The sequence below is a fragment of the Heloderma suspectum genome, chromosome 1 (assembly GCF_057233095.1).
Source record: "Heloderma suspectum isolate Gila_16-S chromosome 1, 16-S_ref, whole genome shotgun sequence".
NCBI lineage: Eukaryota > Metazoa > Chordata > Lepidosauria > Squamata > Helodermatidae > Heloderma > Heloderma suspectum.
The window spans coordinates 268846478-268867072 of NC_139458.1; the positions used below are offsets into that span (position 1 = coordinate 268846478).

Below are 20595 nucleotides of genomic sequence, written 5' to 3' on the forward strand. Positions count from 1 at the left end.
CCTGCAAAAACCTAATTAGAGTTCATACTTCAGGGCAAGGAAAATATAAACCAAAGGTGGTAAGGCACAAGCAATCTGCTAAGTCATTGTCTTAATTTACTGGTTCTTTATCAGTGCAAAAAGGATACAAACAGCAAGAGACTTCTGTCACAAAAGTACTGGCTTGAAACTTTAACCAGCACTGAACTGAGCACATCTGATGTTGGTGTTTTTAATTTTTAAAGAGCTAGACTCCTACTGCACAAAGTCTGCAAATTGGGAATTCTGTAATTAACTGGTCTCTTGTGGACAATTTCCAGTTGCTGGTGGTGACCAAGAAAGCTGTTGACAACAAACCTGGCAAATACAAGTTTGTCTTGTATACTTGAGAGGGTTGACATGACTGACCAGCCCACCATGCCTTAATCCATGGTGGGCTGTGGCACGTGCCACCATGTGCAGGTGACCATTTTGAAAATGGCCATTTTGAAAAAGCCTGGCCACAGCTTGTCGCATCTTGCGAACCTGGGCAGCAACCCTCACATAACCCATGGCCTATTCTAGGGCTATGCAAGAGTTGTTTTACCCTTGGACAACCCCCACTGCCTGGGTTTGCATGTCATGACAAGCCACAGCTGGTTGTTGAATATTCAAATCCCACCTGGCATGTGCAGTAGCCCACTGTGGCTTATATCAGCCACAGTGGTCTATTTTGATCGTGAGAACTGGGTCACTGAGTCCTTAACTCACATAATGATTTAACAGTTCCAATTCCTGTTTTCTACTTTTAAATTAATCTATAATAGCATTTAATGGGAAGGAAAGTATGGTACATGTACTCTGTTACAACAGTGAAGTAGTCTTGCTATAATTTGTTTCAGTAGTAAAATTAAATATTTGTATGACTTTAGTGAATCAGCACCATGGGTGGCCAACTACTGCAACAAGTATTAAAATCTTATCTGATAAAAGTTTAGGGTTAGGTGCAATGATAATTGTGCCACTGCAACATTGCAGTCAATTATGCTTTTTCTGGAGCTGACTCAAAATCTTGAAGAGTTGAAGGTAAAACTTTTTTTTTTTTCTCCTCAAGACAGTGGGTAATATTTTTCTTTAAATACTTCTTTCACCTAATGATGAAAGCAGGGTGGCATGTCAAATTTCTGTATTCTCTTGTGCAGTACATCAGGTGGGTCTTATGTGCCACCTAGTGGTCAAAAGCAAAATCTTTGCTCCAATTAAGTCTTTTAACTGTCTTTCCTGTCTTTGAAGCTCAGTTTTGCGATTTTGCCCCATTGAAGTGGTCATGAATTCACCTCTCTGCGTTCTTCTGACTCAGTCTTGTTTCTTCCATTTTCTCCCTAACTTTGGCATGTCCGTGTATTATTGTCTGTTCTCTTTTCCTCCCTTCCCAATCTTTTTTCCTTTCAGGGAAAACAGTTGAAAAACAAAACACCACAGCTTCTCCATTCTTGTCAGCTAGCTTCATCATCGTCTCCAACCACCTCTCCTCCAATGTGGTCAGCCTTTTCCCCCTTGTGCCTTCAGCTGTGCCGCTTACTATGGGGAAAGCAAACGGAAAGACTGTTTCTTCCCCCAAATCTCCTCATAAATCTTGCCTGGCAGTCTCTTCGGGCTCTTCACATGCCGCCTCCATGTGGCCTCTGTGAGTGACGGAAAGGCAATAATGGCGGTCATTACTGACCCTCCTCCCATTTGCGCTGAAGCAGCTTGTCCGCCTACGGCTTATGAAAAAGCAAGCCTTTCTGTTGCATCCAGAGCTCCCTTTTCTCCACCTTTGGGAGTTTTCCTCAGCAGGGCTCAGAGCAAGATCAAGTGCCTGCAACGACATAGCCCTGGCTGGTATGGATGTTGGGAGTTTGGGAGGAGGAGGAAGAAGAGGAGGACAAGGAGGGGAGAGCCTGGCCTTATGCAGGAGCCCAGCTTTTGCTACGTCATCTCCCAGGCCAGAAGGAGCCTTAGGGCAGATGAAGATCTCTCTGATGACAGAAAGGCAGACTTGGCTGGGAATTTGGGCAGTCTGTTTTCAATGCAGTCTTCCCTGGAGGAGGTCCTGGGTTTCGCAGACCGCCCTGTGGGAACAGGGGCATCATCCTCCAGGCCCACAGCTTTTTCCCACCAAAACCCTGTCAATCCCCTACAATTAGGCAGCAATCTGGGGGGATTCAGTTTCTCTGGAAATTCCATCTTCTCTGCTACAGTGCTTGAAGGAGGCTTTATTAGCTGTCCTGGCTAAGGATGAATTGGTTCATTCTCAGCCTTTAGCCCTTTCTATGTCTGCTACATCTAGAAATGCTGTGCAGCCCTCTGGCTTTCTCCTAAGGTCACAGCAGGCTCCTTCAGCTTCAGCTCAAGACAGTGTTCATATATCTACAAATCCTCATGATGTGCCTAGGAGGAAATTAAAAAGAAAATGTTTAACCTAAATCTGGACTCTCCTAACCCAGATGAGAATGATGTGGACTTAATTGTCCTGGATGAGATGAAGAGAAGCGGACTGGTGAGTCTGACCTCGAGGGGCCTGATTCCTATCACCTATTCCAGGACTCCCATTCTCTTCCCCTGCTATGTAGATCTCTGGCAGCCTTAGATTTGATTCTTTCAGAGGAAGCTCCTTAACCCTCTACTTCTTGGATGGCAGTTGTCTGTCCTGATCCTCAGCCCAAGATCAAAGTAGCGAAGCTGCCTGCTCTTATCCCAAAAGTGATTAGAAGTGAACTGAATTTTCCTTTCCAACAGAAGAAATCCATTGTTATTGCTAACAAACAGTATCTTTTAGAGCAGCTTATTATGGATCAAATTAAAGTCCTGCTTTTTGATGCAGCTACGGTGGCTCTGGTGAATCGTACTCTCCACACAAAAGATACGGATGCACAGCTCAAGGAATCGATTGAGCGCAAGCTGGATACTGGTTTGAAGAAGGCACATGAAACAGCATCCCTGTCTATTTGCGTGGCAGCTTCAGCATCAGTTTTTGCCAGACCTTCCCTCCCATGGTTGAAAGATGTGTTAGACGGGACACTTCATGATCCAGCCAGATTACATAAGACCTTTCTCATAGTCTCTAGGCCAGTAGCTTTTATTGCTGGTGCCTCTTTGGATGTGGCTCAGTTCTTTGCTAGGACCCTAGCAGCTGATGTGTTTGCCAGGAGACTCCTTTGGCTTTGTCATTGGGAGGCTGCTCCTCCTTTGAAGTCCAACATACTGTCAGAGCTTTTCATTGGGGGCAAGCTCTTTGGGGATGACACTTTAAAGGATGTCCTAGTCGAATCAAAATATAAGAAAAAGGCTATGTCCATGGCAAGAAAGAAGGAAGAAAGGCGTTACTTTAGGAGATCTTTTCATCCTTACCAAACCAGCCAGCCATTTAGTTTCTCCAAAACCTCTGGGCAAGGGAGAGATGTTTGGTCCACCCGTCCTGCCTGGGCTTGTTCCTGAGGAGGAAATAAAGGTACACAGAACTTCTCCGGTGGATATGGCTCATCCACCATGTCAAGGGGATACAGGCACCAATTCTGACACCAATCTTTTGTTGATGGGCAGTCGTCTTGTCATGTACACTGACAAATGGCTGGCCATCCCTCAGATTGTTGGGTCCTGGAGACTCTTTGCTCAGGTCTGCATCTGGAGCTGACATCTTGACCTCCCCGCTATTTTTTCCCATCACCACCCCAGCAAATCCAGCCGAGAGGGAGATGGTGAAATTGACTTCAGTGGACCTCAGAGAAGCCTATCTCCATGTTCCTATCTTCCTCAACCATCGACACTACCTCCATTTTGCCTTCAAAGGGTCCCATTTTCCATACAGAGCCATACCTTCTGGCCTAGCTTCGTGTTCCAGGGTATTTACAAAGATCATGCTGACTTTGGTGGCACATCTTCACAAGCAAGGGATCTCAATATACCCTTATTTTGACGATCTTCTCATCCATTCAGCCTCTCGGCATCAGGCATTGGACATACTGCAAGTCACCCTGGCATGTCTCAAGGACTTTGGTTTTCTGGTCAACAATCCAAAGAGACATCTGCTCCCCTCTCACAGAATACTCCACCTGGGGGCCTTAATAGACACACAAGTAGAGATCATGGCTGTCTCTCCAGAGAGGTTCTCCAAAATTCAAGCTGCAAGCAAATTGATTTGCTTCAAGAAGTCAGTTGACCTCATGCTTCTAATGAAGGTTTTGGGTCTCATAGTGTCAACATTCCAGGTAACTCCTTGGGCAAGACTTCATTCTCATCCCTTACCATCAGCCCTTCTTCCTTTCCAAAATGATACAGCTTCAAGATGTCACTTGAACATTTAACCATCCAGGAGTGTTTGAGCTTCCTTCTGCTGGTGGCTCCTCCGTCCTGTTCTGGAGAGAGGGGTCCCCTTCCAGGATCCCCCCCAAACAGTGATTACATCAGATGCCAGCCTTTCTGGTTGGGGAGCTCTGTGCAAAGGGAGGAAGGTTTAAGGAACTTGGTCCTTGGGGAAGTCGCAGCTTCCTATCAACCTACTAGAACTCCAGGTGGCCAGGCTAGCGGGTCAACACTTCATGCAAGCACTTCCTCTCAGACTGGTTTTCATCCAGGCAAACAAGGTCACAGCGAAAGGCACACATCTACTATCAAGAAGGAACCAAGTCTCCAGACCTCTAAGGAGGTGGACTCCTTCCTTCTTTGGGTGGAACATCACCTAGAATCCCTCCCTGCGGAATACCTAAGCGGGAGAGAGAATACTCAAGCTGACTGGCTAAGCAGGAAACAGCTAAACCAAGGAGAATGGATGCTTCACCCAGAAGTCTTCGAAGAGGTAGTCTTCTGTTTCAGGAGAGTCCTAGCGGAGCTGTTTGCATCAGAAGCCAATCACCCGGTCAGCAGGTTCTTCTCCCATTATGCATCTCCAGTAGCGGAGATGACGGATGCCCTGTCTTCCCCTGGCTGATAGGTTTTCTATACACTTTTCCACTGCTCCATCTTGTAAATTCGGTCCCGTTTAACCTCAGAACCTGCACCAAATGGGTCCGAAGCACCCCAGTGGGCAACCAAGCAATCCCAACAGGTAAACATCAACCCAAAACACCACTACAGACAAGATTGTAACTTGAAACCATATTTATGGCTTTATTGCTGAAAATTCAGGGGAAATACAAAATAAAAGAAATAGCATGGTGGTTATATGAGCATTAGAAATTCTCTCTCCAATTACAGGGAAAGAGAATGCAACAAAAACAGAAGAGAAATCAAAAGAATTGCAATTGCCAAAGCTGGTACTATGAACTTGGCCAATAAGATAACGGCTTGAGCTTCTAGCATTGTTATGACTCCTCTTTCCAACTTACTCCTGTTTACTACTTGCAGTTCAAAGCTAAACAAAAATAATTCAACCTATGTGTTAACCCACCTGTGGCCTCCTTCTGGTTCTTACTTGAATACAAAACTTATGCTGAAGCATTACTAAGTTCCTCTAGGCATAGGAAGAGTAGAGGAAGGAGTTGGAGTGAACAGAAAACTCAAAACTTGAGAATAATTCCAGTTCTCACCTTTGAAGATGGGATTCCAAATCCCCTCTTCAGATACAACCTCCAAGTCTCAAGCTTAGAAAACGCTCCAAGTCCCAGACCCAGAAATTACTCTAAGTCCCAAAGTCTAAGAGTCGAAAAAGGTCCATAGTTACCTAAATCTGTGGGTCTGGTGGCACGGCAGAAAGAGGGAAGTGGAGCAGCAGCAGCAGGAACAAAAGACACCAACACCCCGGAGCTCCCATTCCCTTGGCTTTTATACCCCTGCTCTGGTCAAAGGTGGGGCCCAAGGAGCAATGAGACAATCAGCCTCCAATAGGAAATGGGGTGCATGTGGTTAGAGCATTTGCTCACCAATCCGAAACAAGGTGTCCCATCTATCTCCCGTGATTTCATGTATCTGGGGAACGTGTTTGGCACTATTACAAACGGGCTACTTTGAAATGTCTCAACATATGACCCAAAGTCTGCCATCTGGGCATGCTATCTTGATTGACGCATTGCTCTTCGGTATATCTTCTTTGAACTCCCGGTCATCTTTGGCCATTTTTGGTCATATCCGCCCAAATACCACCTCCTAGTCGTTGCTCGTGCTCAGGGCAACACTTCCCCACCTAACTAGCATTGAGTAGGGACATTCTCTTATCAGCAGGTGTACACCACGAGAAGTCAAAACAGTACTTTTCCTCCTCAGTAGGCATCTGAGCATGCTCAGTTCTGCTGTTATCTCATTTAGACACTCTGCCAGCACGTCGTGGCCTTGAGCAAGCTCTGTGAAGCCGCTTGTAAAGGCTGCTGCAGTTTTTTCCCCTTCTTCAAAAACAGTCCTAAAAAATCTCAGAGTCTCAGTTAGTGAAATAACATCATTTAGTATAGAATCAAACTTCATGGTCTTCTCGCCCAGGGGTCAAGAGTCTGGAATATAAAGCTACTTATGAGTCTTGGGTCTTCTAGGGGCTCATCTTGTAGGCCTCTCCCAGATTAAATCAGCCATCTTTACCCTTTGTTAACCCTTTTCAGTACCAGATTAACACATCTTCTCTCCAGGGTTCTGTGGAGGTGAAGGAAGAAAAAGTGAGACTCATTCGAGTGGCTCCCTTTTTTTGCCACCTAGACCCTGGTTTCCTGACCTGATCAATCTGGCAGCAGCTCCTCCTTGGCCTCTCCCTCTGCAGGATGACCTATTATCTCAAGGCCATCTCCTTCAGCCAAACCCTGCATGGCTTCAGTGACATGTCTGGAGATTGAAAGGTACTGTTTTGCCAAAGCAGACCTCGCCCCCATGGTAATTGAGATTATATTGGCCCGTAGGAGACCATCTACCCGCAGAATTTACCAGAGTACATGGAAGATATTCTCCACTTGGTGTACTAAGAAAAGGATTTGGGGCTCAAAAAGCCAGGGGCTCGTACCATTTGGCATTTCTGCAAATCAGTTTGGCTATGGATCTCAAGCCTAATATATTCAAGCATCAGGCTTCCATGCTATCTACTCTTTTGTCAAAAAACCCAGATAGGTTCATGGGTGCTCATCCTTTTCTTAAATGGTTCCCGTACAGAGCTTTTTCAAAGTGACCTCCAGTTCAACACCGTTTCCCTTCCTGGGACCTCCATAAAGTACTTTTAGCACTTCAGAAGCCACCCTTCGAGTCCCTGAAATCAGTATCTCTCCTGCTTGAAAGACTGCTGTCTTTCAAGATTTTATTCTTGGTTGCCATAGCATCAGCCAGAAGGATCTCCAAATTTAATGTCATCTCTGTGGATAAACACCGATGTGTATTCCAGAAAGATAGAGTGGTGCTCCATACTAACCCCTTTGTCCGTTCCAAAGTTCTGTCTCCTTTTCATTGTCAACAAGAGCTAATTCTTTCCACTTTATCTCCTTGTCCTGTGCACCCCTCAGAAATGAAATGGCATTCCCTTGTTGTCAGGAGGGTCCTGAGGCCTATACCAGCAGAACCAAAACTTTTTGGCAGTCAGATTCCCTGTTTGTGTCATTCCATCCTGCTTCCTTGGGACGGACAGGTTCTAATGCCGCTCTGAGTAGATGTCTAAAGGCATGTATTTCCCTAGCCTTTTCCTGCCTAAAGTTGTCTCCACCTACCAAAATTTTTGCCCATTCTACAAGAGCAGCCATGACATCAGCAGCGTTTTTCCTCAATGCTCTGCTGCATTGATTTGTAGGGCATCTGCATGGGCAAATCCTAGCACATTTGTTAAACATTACAAGATTGGCTTATATGCTTCTGCTGAGGCGGCCTTTGGAAGGTGTGTCTTGCAACACATCCTTCCCAGTCATTAATCAGCTGCTACTTTGTTGAATCCTGCCCTACGTGGGTCAAGCTTTTGGTAGTTACTTGAAGAACCGCCTACACCCATATCAGCCTGCCCACACTTTAAGATCAGAAAGAGAGGCCATTCTCATTTGCCCACCCGTGAGAACAGTCAGGTGGGTGACCACACATGAGAGGGCCTTCTCTGCAGTGGCCCCACACTTTTGGAACAAGCTGCCATTGGAGGTCCGCCATTCTGTGTCACTGCAGACTTTTAAGAAGGCCTTGAAAACATATTATTTTACCTTGGCCTTCTGTTGATATGACTGCTATTGTTGCTGTTGCTGCTGTTAACATCGTTGTTGCTGCATTTAACATTGTTGTTGGTTTTATTGTCGGCTTTTATTGTTTTATATTTTTATCACTTTTAATATTTTAATTGTTTTTATTTATTTTATTGTTGTAAGCTGCCTTGGGAGGGCTTCTGCCCTGAAAGGCGGCCAAGAAATATTTTAAATAATAAATAAAAAAAATATATCCCACCTGATGTACTGTTTACATGCACAAGAGAAAAGACCGTTGGTCACTTACCCCTAAAAAGAATTGCTTTGTGCATGTAAAACAGTACATCAGCGCCACACCTTAGATTCAGATTCTGTTATGGCTGTTTCTGCTGGTGGGGATTAATTTCCTTATTTTGTCACGCTTGGTTTCTTTCCAAGCCCTGTTCAGAGTGTGCGAGATGGCCTGTTTTTCTTGATTGTGGTTCGCTGTTCTCATTGATCCTAGTACTTCCTGAACTTGTCATTGGAAACTGAACTTCAAAGGCAGGAAAGACAGTTAAGGGAGCAATCCTATGGCCGCTAGTCAGCGGCTAGACGGCCATAGGATATCATGTTTTCTGCGAACCGACCTTCCTCCCCTTCTGTGCTGCCTCGCAGGCAGCGTGGAGAAGCCTCATGCTACGCACTTGCAAGAGGAGTGCGGAGCAGCCAAAATGGGGTGTTCCGGGGCGGGGAGGGCAGAAATGCCTGTACGACACATCCTATGTATTGTATGGCACCCTCCTCCCCCTCTCTGCCCTCCCCTGGCTAGATAGCCAAAAGCGGCTGTCTAGCTGAAAATGCCAGGCAGGAGGAGCGCGTAGGGAACAATCTCCTCTGTGCTTCTCCTGCCCTGCTTTGGATAGGCAGTTGCCTCCGAGTTCGGAGGCAGCTGCCTATCTGCATAGGATTACGCCCTAAAAGACTTATTGGAGCAGTAATTTTGCTTTTGTCCACTAGGTGGCACATAAGACCCACCTGATGTACTGTTTTACATGCACAAAGAAATTCCTTTTACGGTTAAGTGACCAACCGTCTCTTTTATTTAAAATTATTTTTAGGCTGCCTTTAAGGGTAGAACCATTGTTGGACTATCTTTTTTCTTCTTCTTAAAAATATAATCCTTTTTTTTTTTTTTTTGCTTTAGGCCAGTTCTGTATTTAAACATTCATCTGGTCGCCACTGGCAACCAGAAATTCCACACAAGTGAATGCATAGAATTTCCTCTAGGTGAGTGAGCAGGCTGGTGAAGGAGGGACAGAGTGCTCTTTTTCTCCTCCGCAAGCTTGCTTGGCTTCCATAGTGGCTGTGAAAGATGGGCCTTCTCTTCCTCCATGGCCAGTATGCAAACTGAGTAATTTGCCGAAGGAGAAACAAGATGTTCTGTCCCTCCTTTCCCAACTGCTGTGCTTCTAGGTTCTTATGAGTAAAAAGAGTGCGAGTAAAAATATTTGCAGGCTAGTAACATTTGTGGGTTTAGTAACAGGGATACTTTAGCCAACCTGGTGCCCTCCAGATGTATTGGACTACAATTTCCATCCTTCCCAGTCAGCACGGTGGCTGGAAATGATTGGCGTTTCAGTGCAACAAATGTGGAGGGGAAGGCTGCTTTAGGCTATCATACAGGTCATGATTTAGCTGAATTGTTCATAATGTATTTGATTGAAACTGATTGTAGTTGCTTTCTTAATGGAGAAAATTGTGATGGCAGTTATAACCTCAAGGTGTCCTCATCATTCCAATACTGTTCGGCTGCATTGCATAAACTCAACAGAAACAAGGCTATAAATGACATGTGTGCTGCTTTGTCTTATTTACAGCTGTTTTAAGTTTAATCATCAGCATAGCTTAACACTTTTTATGTGGTTGCTCTGTTTATAGTATTACATGCTTTGTGTTAAGAAGTATGCTTTAATTTACATGAAAGTGCATATTATGTAAACCAAGCACATATGTGAGGGATCTTTTGGTGTTGAACTCTGGGCACTTAGGAAAGCCTGATATCACAAAAGCAGAGATTCAGAGAAGGTCATTGAAAGTAATTCTTTGTTTTATTAAAAAAGAATTTGAAATGAATTAAAATCACATATCATGAATTAGAATTATACATTGATCAGGCACATTAGAATCATCCATTGAAAAGACATTAACACTGAGAAGGTTAAAAGATAACACCTATTTAAAAATCAGTAGTAAAGCTGAACTTGAGCACACTCTGGGAGAGAGCGGAGGACAGGAAGGCCTGGCGTGCTGTGGTCCATGGGGTCACGAAGAGTCGGACACGACTGAACGACCGAACAACAACAACAACAAGTAAAGCTAGAAGCAACGGGATACACAGGAAAGTGTGTGTGTGTTTAAAAAGGGGTAATGGAAGTTTTAATTTCTAGCAATTTCTAGCAAGTTTTAATTGCTAGTATGTGTGTGTGTAGCTCTGTAGAGAAGAGGGCAGGGCAGAGCAAGAAGTTTCATCCTGGGATAATTTGAAAGGGGAAGAAATGGACAGTTCTTGGAATTGTGGGTGTGTTTTGGAGAGAGGGGATAGATCAAATGCAGGAGGGGCTAGATCAAATGCAGCAGACTTTCCTTCTCCCTTTCATATTATTCCATACTTTGCAGGGGCGGGGCGGGTTGAGGTCCACTTTTTTTGGTTGTACGTGACGTTTAAACAAGCAATAGTTAGGGTTCCTTTTTAGAAAAAGCTTCTAGAAGTCTTGACTCCAGAAGTGGATGGGAGGAGTAATCTATCACAGGATACTCTCCTCAGAAACAAAGAATCTTCATGATGAAGTTAGGGATGTATGAGAATTCTGTTTATGCTCACAAAACATGCAAACATGTCGCATTTGTAGCCCTGAACACAAATGTGAGCAGGTGAGCATGTTCTCCAAAAATGCTCACAATTTACTGAACTTGTGCTTGCACTCAAAAAGTACACATTTTTGGTGTGCTTTTAACAAAAAACATGCATTTTTCCTGATCGAAATGCACACTTTTCCCATTTGAATGAAGCAAAAAAAGAGCGCAAATGAATGTGGGAAATGAGGCAATGCAAGCTTCAAGGTGGTGTTTGGAGAATCTGGGTGAATGCAAAAATCACTTTTTCGGCCAACCCTAGATAAAGTCCAGTGTTTCTTTTCCTGTGTGTGTAAGTATGAACTTTTACAGAACTTTTGTGTATAAGTATGAACTTTTACAGAACATTACAGAACTTTTGTCTGTATGGAAATGCGTATTTTTCAGTTACCTTACTTGAGTTCATTTTCCCCTCTCTTTATACAACTGAAGGTCCAACCTAGGGAGGGAAACAAGGCTGCTCCAGATGACATGAAATCTTTATCTGGAGGTGAACGTTCCTTCTCTACAGTTTGCTTCATCCTTTCACTCTGGTCCATTGCTGAATCTCCATTCAGATGCTTGGATGAATTTGATGTCTTTATGGTATAGTTTGCTGAATTTACTTATTCTAATATTATATTAACCTTTTTGGAGGTTTATCAGTTTTCATTAGGAACAGGAAGAGAATTGGTGTTCTTTACCAACCAAAGCAGATCTTAGGTAAATAAGCCATTCAGGCCATGCAATCATAGGATGCAGGTGCTGAATATAATTCCCTCTTGGATTCTAAGCATGTCTGATTTTTGTCAGTGGATCATCTGGTAAGTCCATGTATGCTGCTAGATGTATGTATGCTAGAGTTCTTTAGAATGGTGGAACACAAATGTAATATTAAGAACACTGTAGTGTAGTGGTAGTATGTTGGTTTGGGGTATGGAAAACCTTGTTCAAATACTCAGCCATGAAGCCAAACAGGTAGCCTTGGACAAGTCGATATCACAACCTAACCTACACCCAGCGTTGCTGTGAGACTATTAGGAAATAATGTAGTGGGACTCATGGTTCTCAATAGTTTTCTTGATATTGTTTCCCATTTCAAATTGTATCACAGATACAGTAGCCTTTTCTTTCGTAGAGAAATTTTGAAAATGCACATTACATCTTTAATTCACAGTTTAGGTTGCTTTAATAAAGATAGGCTTAGGGATTGGTTTTCTGGCAAAAGGAATACAGAAGTATAAGATGTTAAGGGAACATTAAATGACTCCCTTAAAATCAGTATATTTTCATTAACAGTGAAGTATCCAGCTCTTGATTGATGGGGTTTTTAATATATTTTTGGAACCATCCATACATCTGCTTATACATGTAATGCTGATAGATAGATGATGTATGTATGTATGTAGGGTTTTGTTATATAGATAGGCATTCTGGCTGGGTGTTTATTTTACTGTTTTCAATAGTGCATGTTTACTTGCATCTACAAAAGCACATTTGTGTACCAGTAATTCCAGATATCACTGACCCATATATAATTGGCAAGTGTGATCTGACCCTTATATTTGAAAGGCTCCAAAATTAATTAGAACTATTTAAGATGTCCTTCAAATTCCTTGGCATCCAGTCATTTCTGGAAATGTTTAAAGGTATTTTTTCACACTGTTGGTGGGATTGCCCCACAGTGAAGTTATACTGCAGGAGGGGGTGGGGGATTACATAAGATATTTAAAAATAGTTTTTAGATCCATAGTGCAGATGCTTGGGCATCTGTACACACCTCCCCTGGCCATGACAAAGTGAACATTTGTCTGCAAATGCATCGCTTGAGAGGAGGTACTGTAAAGGGTGTCTGAGGTGTGTAGCCATAAGTTGGACAGCCCATTCTGTGGGGTGATTCCTTTTTGTACATCCCAGAAGGGAATCACTGCCCTTTGACCACTTACAGGAGAAGCAGAAATCTGACATACTGTAAACTGCCTCTGAGAAGGGAAGTCTCCGATGTGAATGTTTAGTTTAGGCTGCATTTATAAGTATATGTGGGAAAGTTGGTCAGGGCGTCATAGTAATATACCTCTGCCTATATACCTGTTTTGTTCCATTGCTTTTCTAGCAGTTGCTTGTTTCTAACTAGTTTTAACTAGTTTTTACAGTGGATTGAGGGGTTCCTCTTCTGCCAGGGTTAGTTGGAGAGGACAGGAGATGCCCCTCCCTCTGGTAAATTTATAAGCTGAGCTTGTCTTCCACCAGGAGGAGTTGCTTTCTAGGAATGTCTGAGAATTTTATTGTTTGAAAAATGCACAAAAATGCCCTGCTTGCAAGCCTAAAAAGCGCACACATTCTCAACTTTATGATCGCATTTGCGAATTGCATCCTTTTTTTAAATGTGCACTTTCAAGTGCACATTATTTCAAAAAAAGGGCACATTTTCACACTTTAATCAATGTGAGGAAAGTGTATATTTGAGTGTGTGCTTGGAAAAATACACATTTTTCCTGTGTTTTTTTTAAAAAGATGTTCATGTTTGGGAATGAGAACAAGGTGAAATTACCATCAGGGTGGAGAACAGAACCTTGATGAGCTTGAACATTGTGCATTTGCCCATCCTCAGAGCTATCCAGGAAGGGGAAGACTGCCTTTGACCACCTCTGTATATAGAAATTTACAGTAATCCAAAACTTGCCCGTTAATATGCTTATACTCAGAAGGTTAGTATTAGTCCGATATTGGCAAGAGAATAGGTTTCTTAACGGTCAAGAGTGGATGTAAAAAGTATGCGAAGTGGTGGTAATGGCCAATTGACAAGTTACGCTTGTATCAAGAAAGGTCACTGGAGAATGAATAAATTATAAAGAAAAAAGGGGTGGGGTTGGAATCGGTTTTCCAGACAATAATAGTAATTGTTTTGTTCTCTGGATCCTGGCCTAAGATATGCCATTGTATTATTAAATTTGTATTTGAATAAAATGTATTTATAAAAAATAAATTGTCATATTGCACATTTTTGATATCTTTTAGGACATGGTTAACAGGAAAATTGCAGTGGACATGATACTTAAGATGGCAGATTCTCAGCGTTATCGGCAATTTTTTTTGCTCACCCCACAGAGCATGAGGTAAATCTGTTCTTCATGTCCTGACTTGTAGACATAGAAGGAGAAAAAGAGCTAAACATCCTTTTAACAGTCTACGGCTGTAGACATCAGCAGCAGCTGCTATTATATGCACCAACAGGGATTTTAATAAGTTTCCCCACCGCCACCTCTATTATTACATACTGTACACATCTTTTGCAGTTGGTTCATTTAAATTTGAATCTTGAAGGCTTTCTGGATGTGCTGTGATGTCAACAAAGAACACTAAAAATGAAATGAAAGGTAGAAAAGTTAAATTGAAGTTTTAGAAATCCGTATGCTTGAAATGCCTTAAATAAAAAGACAATATAGAAAAGTAAGACAAAAAAATAGATACATATGTAATTCAAACTAGTAGTAAATTGAAGCATGTTCCTTGCACCAAAACTTCCATCAACTATGGAATAGGAATACTTCAAATCCCCAAGAACCTGTGTGGCCATGAGATTGAATCCTAACGTCTGTGGCCAGAGCTTCAGGAGATAGTAATACTCCAGAACCATTTTCCTAGGCATGACAATGGTTTTATTTATTTATTTATGGTATTTATAATACAATTAAGAACCTATGATCTAACAAATTAATACAATTAATTAATAATTGTGTATATTCCTTTATTTATTTGTTTATTTATTTGCTGTGGGTCAGTGGCCATTGATAGAAAAATGGTCCCCCAACCTTGCACTTAGGTTTTGAGGACCTTTTGGAACTTCTACAGAGGCAGCCAGTAGAGGTTCCAAAATGTCAGGAATAGAAAAGTTAGGCTCAATGTACTGGGAAATGGATCAGGCAGATCACTTGGAAGATCCACCAGGAGTAAGTTTCCTTTCACAGTTTGGGATAGCACTCACCTACCCATGCATATACCCTGAACTAGCTTCCTGGCACCTTAAGGCAATGGATTGAGCAGCAGCTTCCAGAGCCAGCTCTGACATAAGGAGGAAGCACAAGTGCTGTTGACAGAGCTGCAGGTCTTTAACAGTGACTGGGTTTGCATGTCATGATAAGCCGTGATGGGTTGCTACTATGGGTAGTCACAGACTGGCTTAGCATGACATCCAAATCCAGAGTGGGCTTCCCTTCATGGGTAGTTTTGCCCACCCTGAGAACCCATGGCTTGTAGTAGGGCTGTTTAGTGAGGGGGCTATTCTCAGAGTGGCTTTTGTTACATCTGAACCTGGCAAGGTGACTTTTTTTGTGGGTTGTCTGGAACGGCTAAAGAGCTGTCTGGTAAGAGCAGCAAAAAACCCTGCTGTTCCTCATGATCTCACTAGTGCCACTGCCATTCTTCCTCATCTCTTCCCAGCCCCAGGACAGATTTTTAATTTTTCCTATAGGAATCTTGAAGAAAGGACACCAGAGTGTCCCAAACGCATTTGCATTTATCCACTCCTATGCAAGTGTGCAGGAGTGAATGACCACTGCTAGGAATTTTTCGTAGTTTTCCTCTCCATTGTATTGCTATGCCTTGAAATTTATACAATTTTCTCTTCCATTTAATGGCTTTGCCATGAGGTTTGCACAATTTCCCCCTCCATTTTACTGCCCTGCCGTGAGATTTGCACAATTTTCCTCTCCATTTTACTATTTTGTCATGAGAGTTGTGCAATTTCCCCATCTCTTTTACTGACTTGCATGAATTTTCTGTAATTTATGTGATCCTGCTCACTGCTCTGTAACCCTTGAGTACATCTGACACCTAGCAACAGAGACCAGTGCAGGGAAGCGACAAGCACAAAGTGGGGGTAGGGGAACCGAAAGCAGCTGGCAGCTGCAGGAGAGGAGCTTTAGGGGCAGGTGTGCTTACTTCAGTACAACATGTAACCTGAGGTAGCCTTCAAAAATAAAAGATGTTTGCTAGGATGGGAAGCACTGTTTCTGCCATTGGTCTGCTCTGGTTGCTGATTGATGAGGGAAACCTGTGAAGCCACTGAGCAGGTGATCATCTGTTGGGTGTAAGAGACAAAACACCCACCCACCCACCATAGCTTCTTCTCAGGGTGCCTTAGCATAACATGCAAACACACTCAGCAGCTGTAGTTCATGTGTTTCCTGCACATACTGCACCTCTCCGATCAGAGACATCTCTTTTCCCTGCTATATGAATGTAGTCATCTTGTGCAAAGGCTCACCCCAAAACAGGTTGCATAGTGATGCATGTGAGCCTCATGGAATAGGACTGCTTGTATGACATTGGGAGAGCATCCCAGGTTTGCTCAATGACAGAAGCTCAGCTAAGCATATGCTGATTGTACTGAAACTAAGACTTACCTACTGAAGAAATAGGTATTTGTTCTGGAAAACTCCTTGTTTTGTACTCATGCCAGATCTCTGTTGTCCCATCTGCACATAAGAGATTTGGCAGAGAGGTTAAAGAGGAATCCTTCCATAGTTGCCAGATTTTCAGGAACCTCTATTCATATCTTTGTCTAAGGTTCTACTAAAGAAGCCTTCTTTTTAAGACTTTCCAGTGGCAGTAAAGTCAACTCACAGGTTTTGGGAAATAGTCTCCATATCAGTTATATGTGCAGAGGGCCCTTCACTTTTGTGTGGGTTGTACTGTTCAGATTAGAAAGATGGAAGCCCTTTTAGTTTCCTTCAGAGAGTCCTCTACAGGGAGGAAGGTTTTAAAATCCATTTTAACTAGATAGTGGAGAGATTAAATTGTTTAGTTAAACACAATGAAAGCGCTGACCCCTCTGGGGTATTATAGCGCATGCTGTTGGGGGAGCAACTACTGTGGCTTTTCAGGGCAATACTTCCATAGATGAGATTTGCAGGGCTTTGACTTGAACATCCATGTGTTTACTTGACATAATAAAACTGAAGATTGTGCTTCTGCAAGCACATCTTTTAGTAGAAACATGCTACAGTATGTTCTGTTACAGTTGAACTTTCCTGCCTGGGTTGCTGCTGCTCTTGAGCACCTTAGTATAAATTGTCAACAGGGAAAAGAAAGTTCCATTTACCATGAAGTTTCAGTCTTGTTGGTTATGAGGAGAGCACTTTATCCTTCCTGAGTCTGGGGGGTGAAATCCATAGATCAGAAATTACCTCAGTTAGGGATTCTTGGGGCCATCCCTCTTTACTGTCATATCTAACTTATTATTTCCTCTTTGGGAGGTGATGCTGATTTTTTAAACCGTTAATGCTTGTTTTTTCAGAGTTGAGCTTTTCGGCTTCATTATACAAATTCTGGGTAGAGGGGAGGATTGCTTCCTGTTGGGAAAAAAATCTTGCCCTACCTGCAGACTGTCCATGTGACCACTGCTTGAAGTGATGCAGTTTAGGGCCATGTGACACCCTATGGATTGGAGCGTTAAGTTCTGGACAGTTCTGGTTAATTATCTACTAAAAACCATGTACTAAAATGTGTGTGCTATTTCTGAAAATTAATTTGAGTTAATTTTGTTGATATGTGCACAGTCTCAGGTACAGGGTTGGAATAGGCCCAGTGTCTCATCTAGCCCATTCTTTTCATGTAGGCAATCTCTCCCCCCCCCCCATACATATATTCTAGAAATCCTTTTAAATAGACTGGAATCCTTAAGAGTCTCATCCTGTTTTCAGTTGTCACATAGTAAACTGCCAAAGCCTATCTATATCTAAAGTATCTCCAGCAAATGTTCGACCAGGCTTTTGATGTGAAATCTTTCTTGGAAGTTGACATACTCCTTATACAATTATTTATATAACTTTGAATTACACAGCAGCCATGAGATTATCCCAATTACTCTTTGGTGGTGGTTGCTGCTGAAAATATATACAGTGTCATGTTAAAGGTCATTATTGTGCTTCCAGGTCTGTGACTAGCCTATACATTGATTCATGTAAAATGAGGGATAGGAATATGAAGATCCTGGTACTCAGACAGCAGCTTTTGTGCAACATTGTACCTCATGGCTTTAGCAATATAGAATCATAGAGTTGGAAGAAACCATGGAGGTTATCTAGTCTAACCCCCTTTCTCAGTTCAGGATCTGCAATGCAGAATGCAACTATAGCATCCCTGACAGATGACCATCCAGCCTCTGCTTGAATACCTCCAGTGAAGAACAACTCACTACCTCCCAAGGCAATCTGTTCCACTGTGGAACAGCTTGTACTGTAAAGACATTTCTCCTAATTCTTACCTGAAATATATTTCCTTGCAATTTCTACCCATTGGTTCTAGTTGTTCCTTCTGGAGCAACAGAGAACATGTCTGCTCAAACTTCTACATGGCACTCCCTCAGATAACTGTTATGTTTCCCTTAATGTTCTCTTCTCACGCTAAACAACTCAGCTCTTTCGACCATTCCACATAGGACTTGGTTTCCAGATCCCTTACCATCCTGGCCATTGTTGTCAAAACAGGCTTCAGTTTGTCAAAGTCCTTCTTAAAATGTGACACCCAGAACTGGACATAGTTCTCCAGATGCAGCCTGGCCAGTACAGATTAGAGTGAACTATTATGTCCTCTGATTTGGGCAGAATTCTTCTGTTAATGCAGTATAAGACTGCATTTGCTTTTTTTAAGCAGCCACATCGTAGTGCTGGCTCATGTTCAGCTTTTGATTGAATAGACAACCTATTATTTATTTATTTATTTAAAACATTTGTGTCCAATCCTATATCATTAAGATCTCAGGGCGGTGTACAGATAAAATAAATTTAAACAGCACGAAACAATAAATAAGTTGAACAGCTAAAACATATTAAACCATTAAGCAAGCTAATATCAATATAAAAATCTAAAACAATAAAACAGTTAGAACAGTGTGCTACTTTAGGGAATTCAGTTAGCCTTCAAAGGCTTTGGTGAAAAGCCATGTTTTAACTTAGTGCTGAAATGAAACCAATGTCTGCGCCAATCAGGCCTCCAAGGGAGGGCATTCCACAACCGGGGTGCCACAGCAGAGAAAACCCTCTCCCGTGTCCCACTATAGTTTATATCTTGCACTGGTGGAATGCAGGTGAGGGCTCCTCCAACGGATCTCAATCCTTGGGCAGGCATGTATAGGGGGAAGTGTTCCCTCAAATATTGAGGTCCCAAGCTGCTTAAGGCTTTAAATGTCATAACCAGCACCTTGAATTCCGACCGGAAGTGTATTGGCAGCCAGTGCAATTCCTTTATAACTGGTGTTATATTATCTTAATGAGAAATCCGGTCAGCAGTCTAGCTGCTGCATTTTGCACTACCTGCAACTTCTGAGTCGTCTTCAAGGGCAGCCCCACATAAAGTGCATTGCAGTAGTCTAATTGGGAAGTTACCTGTGTGTGCGCTACTGTGGCTAGGTTATCCCTGTCCAGGAAAGGGCATAGCTGGCAAGTACTCTGGGCCGTGGAGTCCACCTGGGGCTCCAGTGACAGGAATGGATCTAGGAGTACTCCCAAGCTACACACTTGCTCCTTCAGGGGGAGTGCAACCCCATCCAGAACAGGTCACTTTCCCAATTCCCGGACTCAAGAACCACCAATCCACAGAGTTTCTGTCTTATCAGGATTTTGCTCCAGCCCATTGCAGCCTCCAGGCACTAGTCCAGTACCTTCACTGCCCCAGCTGACTCTGATGACAAGGAGAAGCAGAGCTGAGCATCATCAACCTACTGGTGACACCTCACCTCAAAACTCCTAATGACCTCACCCAGGGGCTTCATATAGATGTTGAACAGCATGGGGGATAGAATAGAACAGCATGGGGGTACAACTGGAATCCCCCAATACCACTCTCTGGAATTGGCCCTACAGGTAGGAGCGGAACCACTGTAACACAGTGTCCCCAACTCCCATCCTGCAGAGCTGATCCAGTAAGATACCATGATCAATGGTGTCAAAGGCCACTGAGAGATCCAGGAAGATCAACAGGGTAGCACTCCCCCTGTCTTTCACCCAGAGTAGGTTGTCAGTCAGAGCAACCAAGGCTGTTTCAGTGCCATACCCTGGCCTGAAACCATACTGAAACCAAGCTAGATTCTTTTCACATGTACCGCTGGCAAGTCAGGTCTTCCCCATATTATACTTGTGCCTTTGATTTTGTTTGTACCTCAGTGCAGGACTTTACATAAATTCTCTGTTGAATTTGATCTTGTTCCTTTCAACACGGTGTTCCAACCTGCCAAGATTTTTAATCGTGATTCTCTCTTCTGTGGTGTTAAGCTATCCCTCCCAGCTTTGTAACATCTGCAGATTTGACAAGCATCCCCTCTACACCCTCATCCAAGTGATTTATAAAAATGTTGAACCAGGACCAAGGCAGCCCACTGTGGTACTCGAGATCACCCCTCAGGTTGATGCAGAGTCATTAATGAGCATTACTGGTTACAGTTGTATCACCCAGCCCACAAATGCTTTGCTTGAAATCAAGATATACCATGTCAACAGCATTCCCATGATCTGTCAAACTAGTAGCTCCATCATAAAAGGAAATATGGTTGGTCAGGCATGATTTATTCTTGATAAGCCCATGTTGGCTCTCAGTTATCAATACATTCTTTTCTTGATGCTTGCAGATGGGCCACTAATAATCTGTTCTAGAGCTTTGCCTG

General features: G+C 42.9%; 1 protein-coding gene across 11 annotated transcripts in view; it reads left to right on the plus strand.

Annotated features, from left to right (window-relative positions):
* The window catches only part of SMC6 (structural maintenance of chromosomes 6), a 108687-nt gene that overhangs the window by 69209 nt on the left and 18883 nt on the right, over positions 1-20595 (plus strand). For all 11 annotated transcript variants that reach the window (XR_014786537.1, XR_014786538.1, XM_084826582.1 and 8 more), the window contains 2 exons: positions 11388-11540; positions 13953-14050. Coding sequence is in view for 9 of the 11 variants with exons in the window: in XM_084826582.1 (XP_084682708.1) it covers positions 11388-11540; positions 13953-14050 (251 nt within the window). In the remaining 2 variants the exon portion in view is untranslated. The remainder of the gene's footprint in view (positions 1-11387; positions 11541-13952; positions 14051-20595) is intronic.